The following is a 10,332-nucleotide window of genomic DNA, read 5'->3' as shown; positions in this document are numbered from 1 at the left end:
TATGTTTTTTTTTGTATCATCATCTTTGAAACGCAAGAGAAAGGTCATAATGTATTACTACAACCCAGGCGCAATTTGGATTTTGGCCACTAGATGACAGCATTGCATGTGCAAAGTTTTAGATGAATCCAATGAACCATTGCGTAACAGTTCAAAATGTTGTCGCAAGACTGCCAAAATGTGCCTAATTGGTTTATTAACACATTTTCAAGTTCATAATTGTGCTCTCTCCTCAAACAATAGCATGATATTCTTCTACTGTAATAGCTACTGTAAACTGGACAGTGCCATTAGATTAACAAGAACTTAAGCTTTCTGCCCATATCAGATATAATTAGAACCTGAGAAATGTTCATGCTAATCACATTAACCTACGTTAGCTTAACCGTCCCGTGGGGTGGACACCGTTCCTGTAGAGGTTATTAAACAAATGTGGTTTCTACTGACAATTGAGATGTAGAAAGTATGGCATAAGGGAACGATGAGTGGATAAGAGGCAATCCGTAATTTTGATTAAGAAACTTATGAGCAAGCTAGGAAGGACGTAGTCAATATAAATTGCCACTGCAATTCATTGAATCAATGGTCTTTCTACACATGACCTTTCTCCCCCACTGATTCCTTCTACTGGCTTGCAGAAGGAAGGCACCTCTTCTAGTGAAAAGGGTTGCACATCCTCTATGAAGTCAAATACAAGATGATTAAGCCGGCTTTGTGAGGTGTGTGATCCTCCTGGTTGTAGTTTTGCTTGTTTCAATGGTGTACAAGATGTCCCTTTTTGGCCATCTGTAGATGGCTGTGCATCTCTGCACTTCATGTCGTCTGGCTGACTTTCTGCTCAGGGTCTTCCATTGATTGTTACGCATCCTCTGAAAAAGCTAAATGTAATTACTTAACTATAACAACACAGAATAATTAAATATTATTGTTTTAATTAAGGATTGTAGCTACATATGTTTCACTTTCTATAGCATGCCCCTATCTGATAAACACAGGGCTGGAACACACACCCACTCACACATGGACAAGGCTGTGGATACAAGGATGTCAATGGTGGTTTATATTGTTTGTCTAGAAATACTCAAATATAAAAATAAAAACAATGGACTGATACAGTATTACATTTTGAATTATGATTGAATAATACAGGCATTTATTTGGGTTGAAAAAACAATTGAACAGCAGGAAAACCGCAGTGTGGCTTTATTGATATGGGCAGTGGCGATTTTAGCATGTAAATCTTGGTGTGCCCCCAAAAAAACTACAACAAAAAAACTAAAGTGGGATGCATGCCAGCTAAGCCACTACACAACATTAAACAATACATTAAATTGCACTACACCACTGCTACACCTGGCTATCAGCAGAGCCTTGTCTGGCAGGGAAACATATAATTCAGTCTCATTTACTGCCTTTAGAAAAAACATAGGTGATATGACTGACTTGCTTTAACAAATGTGGTTTCTACTGACAATTACGATGTAGAAACTATGGCATGAGGGGAAGACAAGCGGATAAGAGGCAATCCGTCATTTCGATTAAGACGTTATTGAGCGAGCTAAGACGGACGTTGTCAATGTAACTATTTGTTCAGCACTTTTGAAATGTACAGTGACAGAATTCAGAACATGGGCCGTTCTTACAGTGTTCTGCCTGTACATCAAGTCAGAACCGTAGGATAAATAAAGGGGCTATATAAAGCAGACAATGAAAGCTCTTACAATATTCAATGATTACATTTAGCAAAAATAGGTTATAGATTACATGTGCATCACCAAATCAGAACACTACGCGAAATTAAGATGTGAAAACAGACCAAATTATTAGGCTGAGGCACATGGGCTACTAACAGCTTACCTCAAAACATACACTTAGTATTACTTTATTAGCTACAGTATACATATCGCCCTGGCCTATTACATTATTTATGCAGCAGAGGGCTCCCGAATGGCACAGTAGTCTAAGGCACTGCATCTCAAGGCAAGAGGCATCATTACAGACCCTGGTTCGATTCCAGGCTGTATCACAACCGGCCGTGATTGGGAATCCCATAGGGCGAAATAGCCTTCAGGCCACCTTGAAGCTGGACTCGCTGGACAGTTTAGATACATTTTGAGGGAGATGTGATCATTGTGTTTGTTTTGATTAATCTTGTTGTATTTGTTGTATTGTGTTGATGTTGTTATTTTGTTTTATGTTGTACTGAATTGTGTGTTCATGTTCACAGGGATCCCTTGAGAATGAGACCCTGGTCTCAATGGTCTAGTGTTCAACCTTCCCAAGTTCTCTCACGTCACCCCGCTCCTCCGCTCTCTCCACTGGCTTCCAGTTGAAGCTCGCATCCGCTACAAGACCATGGTGCTTGCCTACGGAGCTGTGAGGGGAACGGCACCTCAGTACCTCCAGGCTCTGATCAGGCCCTACACCCAAATAAGGGCACTGCGTTCATCCACCTCTGGCCTGCTCGCCTCCCTACCACTGAGGAAGTACAGTTCCCGCTCAGCTCAGTCAAAACTGTTCGCTGCTCTGGCTCCCCAATGGTGGAACAAACTCCCTCACGACGCCAGGACAGCGGAGTCAATCACCACCTTCCGGAGACACCTGAAACCCCACCTCTTTAAGGAATACCTAGGATAGGATAAAGTAATCCTTCTCACCCCCTCCCCCCTTAAAATATTTAGATGCACTATTGTAAAGTGGTTGTTCCACTGGATGTCATAAGGTGAATGCACCAATTTGTAAGTCGCTCTGGATAAGAGCGTCTGCTAAATGACTTAAATGTAAAATGTAAATGGTGACCCCCGTCTCATTGGAATGGTCCCACCTGATCTCACCTGCCTCAATCATTGAATCAACAGTCAACTCAGTTTTCTTGTCAATATAATAGATCATCTTTGATATGGATTGCCTGGCTACCCAAACGCCTCAATAATGTATATCTGCAGACTACGGTTATTACATGCCGCACCCACAACAAATCATTTACTACAAACCGCGCCCATTGCCATTGTGACTGCTAGCAGTGTCTCTGGCCCACACTCCAGCACAGTAGGTGGTGGGAATGCACCAACGAGAGCATCCTGACTGGTTGCATCACCACCTGGTATGGCAACTGCTCGGCCTCCGACGGCAAGGTGCTCTAGAGGGTAGTGCGTACAGCCCAGTAAATCTCTGGGGCCAAGCTTCCTGCCATCCAGGACCTCTATACCAGGTGGTGTCAGAGAAAGCCCTAGAAATTGCCCAAGACTCCAGCCACCGTAGTCATAGACTGTTCTCTCTGGTGTGATGTCTGCGCGGCACAATTCAGATAAGCCAATCATGTCAAAACCCACATGCAAGTGCACACAGGAGTCAGGTCATAGGGAAAGGGGAATACCTAGTCAGTTGTACAACTGAATGCATTCAACTGAAATGTGACTTCCGCATTTAACCCAACCCCTCTGAATTAGAGCAGTGAGGAGGGCTGCTTTGTATCGACATCCATGTCTTCGTTGCCCCTGGGAACAGTGGGTTAACTGCTTTGCTCAGGGGCAGAACGACAGATTTTTACCTTGTCAGCTCGGGGATTCGATCCAGCAACCTTTCGGGTTACTGGCCCAACGCCCCTACCCGCCAGGCCTTATGGGATGCTTTGTGCAGGGGAGGATTAACAAATACATATTTGCCGGGTGGAAACTACGAGGGTGATAAAATAAAAACGTATAAAAATAGTTAACTTTTGATACAAAATATTAAAATAATTGTTTGACAAAGTTGACAAAAAAAACTACAATAAAGACTGATGCTACGACAATATCGTATGTTTGTTTTACTGTTGTAGTCCTTTCTTATTGAGCGTCTCTGTGGGAGATTCTCAATTGGTTTCGCAAACTCTCCTCGCCTCCTTTTGAAAAAGATCAAAAGTAATCAGTGAAAGGAAACGTGAAAACAAACCCTAGCATGTATGAAATTACTCTCCTACTCCACTTGCGCGTCATCAAGCAAATTATGCTTACAGAGGAGGAATCCCAAAATATGTGTAAAGTGGTAAAAACAAGTTTAGCTGGTTGTTCCAGACATTTTATAGATAAAATATTTGTTTTGTGATCGGGAGCCTGTAGGATACACAGGGGGAGAATGTCAATTGAGTAGTCCTCGTGTTCCCTCTCCTCTCTTCTCAAACCCATTGGATGAGAAAGCCAGAGGTCCCTCCCCTATGACCTTCTCCAATGGGTTTTGAGAAGGAGGAGAGGGAATGCGAGTATGCAATTGAGATTCTCCCCTGATGTTCCTCTGACAAAGGAGGCAATCTCCTACATATGGCGACCACTCATCGGTTTCCAGTTCACGAGGAGGGCGGAGTCATCGACTTTTTCCCAAATTAGGGGGCCATCCACACTGTTGTATAGAGGTCAAGTCTCCTCTCCAGAGTGTTGCCTCTTCTGGTGCCGTTTTCGGTCGCCAATTTGGGAGAAGCTTTGTCCACAGTCTGAGCACTGGTACGGTTTCTCTCCAGTGTGAATTCTCATGTGTACTGTAAGGAAGTTCTTTTGGAAGAAACGTTTTTCACAGCAGAAGCACTGGAAAGGTCTCTCTTTATTATGCACCCTTCTCACATGAGTCATCACGTCACGTGAACGGGAGAAGGACTTTCCACATTCAGAGCAAGGATAGGCAGCTCTTTCTCCAGAGTGTTTTAACTTGTGCACTTGCTTGTGACTCTTTAATGTCCATTCACGTGCAAAACGCTTCCCGCATTCAGTGCAGTGGTACGGTTTCTCTCCGGTGTGTGTTCGCTGGTGCTCTTCCAACCGTCGTAAAGTTGTAAAACCATCCCCGCAGTCAGTGCAGAGGAATGGCTTTTTTCCACTTGCAGTGTGTATTCGTGTGTGTCTTTCAAACTTTGTCTTGTTTAAGAAACACTTTCCACATTCCGAGCAGTGGAGTGCCAGGTCTACAGAATGTACTGGAAGGTGTGATCTTAGTTTTGCCATGTCAGGAAATCTTTTATCACACCTTGAACAGCGGTAATGTTTATGTTTCTTTTCCTTGTGTGTTAGTTGATGTTTTTTAAGTCTCTCACGTCCCGCAAAACTTTTGTCGCAATTAGAGCAGTGGTACGGCTTTTCATCTGTATGCGTTTCTTGCTGATGTCTTCTAAGACTATGCCTTCGTGTAAAGCTCTTTCCACAGTCGGAGCAGTAGTGATGCCTTTCCTGTGGTGAGATCTTCTCTGTATGTTTTAGCTGGTGATTTTTCAACACCCATAACTGTTTGAATTGCTTCCCACAGTCAGGGCAAAGGTATGGCCTTTCTTGACTATGTACTTCCATGTGTATTTTTAGTTCTCCCGGTTCAGAAAAGCTTTTATCACAGTAAAGACAATCCCCCCCTTTCTTATGTGTCCTCTGGTGCCTTTTCAGATTATCAGAGCGGGTAAAACCTTTCCCACAATCAGGGCAGAACATTTCTTTCACTCCTGTATGTGTTTGATGGTGTCTTATAAGATCCCTTACTTTTTGAAAGTTCTGACCGCAGTAGGCGCAGTAGTGAGGCTTTTCTCCACCAGGTCTGAAATCCTCAATGAAGTCATCAGTATCTAGAGGCTCCTCTTCATTCTCCTGCGTTGTTTGGGGTTGTTGTGGTCTTTCTGAGTTTTGATTCTTCTCTGATTGGCACTGGGAATTGGCTGGGCATTGCTGTTTGCTATGTGAAAGCACATCCTCTACATTTGCAGCATTGCTGGTAGCTTTAAAGGTATTCTCTGGCAGGTCCTGTTGCTTTTGATGAATGGATGTGACAGCTTCATCCAGTGTTATTTCTGGGTCCATTTGTAATTGCTCAGACAGTCTTTTGTCACGTAAACCCATGACTAGTCTGTTTCTTATTTTCTCACTGAGCAGAGCTCCATAACCACAATGTTCTGACAAACAATGAAGTGCAGAGATAAAATCATCAGCAGTCTCTCCTGCTTCTTGTTGTCTTTGGTTGAATTTTGTTCGTTCTAACTCCAAATGTCCATCTTGCTGTTCATTATTAGAACTGTGGAAGTGTTCCCGCTCGATCAGGTTGTCATCTTGCAGGTCTTCTGAGGTGTCCATCTCATCTGCCTGGAAATACATTTAAAATGGCATAATTACCAGTAGGCCTATTGTCTCTGTTCTCTAAAATAACATAATTTGTAATAGATAATATAGCCTACGTTTTATTATTAAGTCCAAATTAGAATAGATAGCATATACAATAAATAGCCAAACAAATAAATTAAGTCTATACATTTTTACAGTAGTAGGTAGTTCTAATTTGAATACCTAGCAGTACCAATATGATAATGATGATTTGTTTGTAATTTGTTTGTCGGCCTAGAGATCCCCATGATATATCATATTGAAGCCCCATGTGCACTAGCATGTTAATTTCACAGGAGGACAATGAATTTGGTGTCAAATGAGAGCTAAGAGTCTATATTTGTTTTAAATTAAGGCACAGAATGACCCCAAAATTACAACAGAATGACTGCAACTGAACTAGCTGCAATGGGAATTCATAGTAGTCACAAACCACAGTTAGGTCACCTGCTACTGTCCTCCCTTCCATTGGAATACTGTTTTTCATCCGCTTTCTGTCACATGGTGTAAGTGTGAAAACCGTCTGGACAAACCCGCCCTCTCTTTCCCAGTCTCTTCTCTCTCCAGCTAATGTCACCTCTCCTGGCTCTTACTAACACCATACGCCCCCTCTTTCCATTTACTGTAACCAGCCCTCTCGCCCACTGAGGAACGACCGACAATGTATGTTTATGATGTACTGAAGTGTACTCTACTGTGCTGTACAGTGATGTCCAAACTTGTGAAACAGGCGTCTGTGATTGGTACATATTAGGTTAGGTCCGGACAAAACAAATGTGGTCTTGTTTGGGGACCTCATTAGAATAACAGCCAGTCTGTAGAAGAGGCATAACACCCAAACATACAAAGGAAGATATTACTTTTTTCTACTTTTGTGTCTATTCAGGATGCATCATCATGAAGAGAATGACATTGATAATTATGGATTTCTGTATAGTACAGATCAGGGACCCATGATGTCATTCTGTTACCATCATTATGTTACCGGGTGTTAATTACTTACTGTAATTCAATAACCCAAATAAAATCAATTAAACTCGAGGCGTAATATCATAGCCAACAACCAATTCTTTCTGCAGAAATCTTTTGTTCTTAATTCGGAGAAGATATTTTAGAGTTTTTGGAAAAAGTACAATTTTACCGTCATTCTGTTTTGAAACTTTACATCTGCACTGTCTTTGAGTAAATGTGTTTTTGTCAAATTTTCTGTGGAAATTGTTAAAAGTAATCCTTGTGCTGTGCATGGAGTTGTATGGTTTGTTTAACTTTGCAATCAATGGCTTTTGTTTGGCATACTTTTAAGGCTGTGGCTGCGGATCCGACTTTTTCGGGATCTTTAGTCTGAAAATAAAAAGATGCGGAGCTTCCAGAAGCTTCTGCGCATGTGCAGATCACATTCTGCACACAGTGGCAGACTTACCATCAGGCAGAAGAGGCCATTTCCCCAGGCCTCATGTCATCAAGGGGCCTCATGAGCTGGACATAAGCTAGAGATACCTTTTTTAACATCGGCTGATTTGGTGGATTGAGATGCAGCCCGTCAGCCTTCCGCAACTGTGGTGGAAGGTGGCCGAAAATACAGATTTTTCAGGATGTCTCTTGGTCTGACAAACTCGTCAGACCAAGAGACATCCTGAAAAAAATCGGTATTTTCACGAAAGCTTCTGTAGTGTCCGAACGTCGTCACAGGACTCGTCTGAAGGTAACCCAGTACCGGGCCAAAAATTGAATGGAAGAGAATAGGGCATTTGCATGTAAAAAGGTATACAGGCAATTCCAATGTAATCCCCCCCCCCCCTGAGTTTTCTTATATCTCTCAGATATAGGACAGACACCAAAACATACTTCCTTTTGATTACATTTACATTTTACATTTAAGTCATTTAGCAGACGCTCTTATCCAGAGCGACTTTTTTTTTACTATCTGTTTTTACATGTATGAATCTGTTATTCAATGGATTTGTGGTCTAGTAGCAGTAAGGACAAAATCAATGTTTTGTCAAAAATTTTTTTATACCTACTGGGGTCCTAAAATTCTAAATCAAATAGCTAAATATTCCTTGGTATGACCATCGTAAAACAATTCCATATGTTAGTTTAGTAGAAATCCAGCCCTGGGACCTTAGACTCAAGGGGAATACAATAAGCATTTCTTTAGACTGGCCTCCGACTGGGGCCTCCAAATCAGTAAATCCGCTCGTCTGCGCATGTGTATTATTCTCCTTCACCCATAGAGAACAGGCTACTCAAGCGAATGGTATTCCTTTATTAAAAGTTAGATCAAAGTTCAATCAATGTCTGCAAGATCACATTATAAATCAGGAATTCTGCATAACAGAAGCAAATAGCATAGTGTAATGTTCATGTAAGACCAGTAACTTTATCCTGTCCTATTATAGTCGTTCGGTAGAATACTGTGATCATTATGTAATCTTGCAGACGTTATGCTTTGATCTAACTTTATTAAACGTGCACTTTTCGCCTGAGTAGCCTGTTATCTGTGCATAGAAAATATACACCTGCGTAGAAAGTGATACAACATGCGCAGAAGCTTCGGATCTGTCATTTTACGGACTAAAGGGACTAGTCAAATGAACATCGAAAGTATCATTTTCGGGATTTTAGCTAACCCTAACCTGTTACGTTAATGGCCCTAACCTACTTCGAAAAGTAAAATCTGACGTTCATTTTACAAAAGTTATATTCCTTCTAGCCATTACCGGACTAAAGATCCCGAAAAAAGTCTGATCCAGCAACTCTGTTCTTTCATAGTGAAAATCGGAGTCTCAGAGCCATTATGATACCTTTGAATTAGCCGGCTCCTCTTCGTCTCCGTTCTCCCTGGTTTCGGGCAGTCCTGCCTCCTTCTGAAGTTCCGCCATTTTCTCTGTGTGTTTTGTATCCCACCAGAAGGGTTGCGGGTAAAACCAACGAAGTATTTTGTGCTATTCTATACACAACAGGTTTGTCTTATTTTGCTGCTAGCAATTTAAGCTTTTCGCTACATTTGATTAGTGATGTTGCGTTTGATATCGAGCTCCGAGGCATGCATCGAAATCGCTAAGCAGTTTCTTATTTTTCTTCGGTGGGGTTTAACGGCGGTTGGCTTCCAATATGTTGCATTATCGCCACCAACTGGACTATAGTATAAATCCATTATACTTTGTGTTACAAAATGGGGGGTGGGGTAAACCATTCCAACTAACCCTACACTCGTTAAAAACCCACTAATCCATTCCACTACTTTAACCCTATCGTCTCCTGTACCATGCCAATGGCCTGGGAAGACCAGACACTACTACTCAACACACCCTGTAACTCTTCTGAAGTCAAATCTCATACACCCAAGTACTTCTCTGCAGCTGCCACCACAACATCTATTTTCTGTGAGGTACAGTTGATAAGTTGATCAATGATAAGCATTGCTAAGAAGCCAACCTTACTGAAGCATGTCACTCATTGACCTATCCCTCTGTGCTGGCACAGGTCTACTACTCAAGATCCCCACGCTCAGGGCCAGACACTCATGCAATCTGAAGATTGCTGAGGGAAGAATTTTCTGAGCTGAACTGACCAAGACACATCTCCAACAACACACAAAACCTCACACAATTCTGCCCCAAAACAATAACAATTGATCTCAACCAGTGGCATATGTGCTTTTTACACAACAAAAATATAAGCGAAACTTGTAAAGTATTGGTTTCATGAATTGAAATAAAAGATCCCAGAAATGTTCCATGTGCACAAAAAGCGTATTTCTCTTGAATTTTGAGCACAATTTTGTTTACATCCCTGTTAGTGAGCGTTTCTCTTTTGCCAAGATAATCCATCCACCTGACAGGTGTGGTATATCAAGAACTGATTAAAAAGCATGATCATTACACAGGTGCACCTTCTGCTGGGGATAAAAGGCATTTCTAAGATGTGCAGTTTTGTCACACAACACAATGCCACAAATTTCTCAAGTTTTGAGAGAGCCTGCAATTGGCATGCTGACTGCAGGAATGTCCACCAGAGCTGTTGCCAGATAATTTAATGTTAATTTCTCTACCATATTGTGCCTCCAAAGTCATTTTAGAGAATTTAGCAGTACTCCAACTGGCATCACAACTGCAGACCACGTGAATGGTGTCATGTGGGTGAGCGGTTTGATGATGTCAACATTGTGAACTGAGTGCCTCCCCTATGGTTACAACGAACACAATTGCATTTCCTCGATGGC

At 41.9% G+C, this 10,332-nt stretch overlaps 1 protein-coding gene across 1 annotated transcript; it reads right to left on the bottom strand.

Annotated features, from left to right (window-relative positions):
• Nucleotides 1-2,796: 2,796 nt before the first annotated feature.
• On the bottom strand, nucleotides 2,797-9,223 carry LOC124011299 (gastrula zinc finger protein XlCGF26.1-like). The gene is made up of 2 exons (XM_046324526.1): nucleotides 8,912-9,223; nucleotides 2,797-6,089 (listed from the first exon to the last, which is right to left on the bottom strand). The coding sequence occupies exons 1-2, from the start codon at nucleotides 8,987-8,989 to the stop codon at nucleotides 4,392-4,394; spliced, it is 1,776 nt and encodes a 591-aa protein (XP_046180482.1). The 5' UTR covers nucleotides 8,990-9,223; the 3' UTR covers nucleotides 2,797-4,391.
• Nucleotides 9,224-10,332: the final 1,109 nt, after the last annotated feature.

This window comes from Oncorhynchus gorbuscha, linkage group LG23 (assembly GCF_021184085.1).
Source record: "Oncorhynchus gorbuscha isolate QuinsamMale2020 ecotype Even-year linkage group LG23, OgorEven_v1.0, whole genome shotgun sequence".
Classification (NCBI taxonomy): Eukaryota; Metazoa; Chordata; class Actinopteri; order Salmoniformes; family Salmonidae; genus Oncorhynchus; species Oncorhynchus gorbuscha.
The sequence above is the reverse complement of the archived record's forward strand: the minus strand, read 5'-3'. Positions and strand labels throughout refer to the sequence as shown.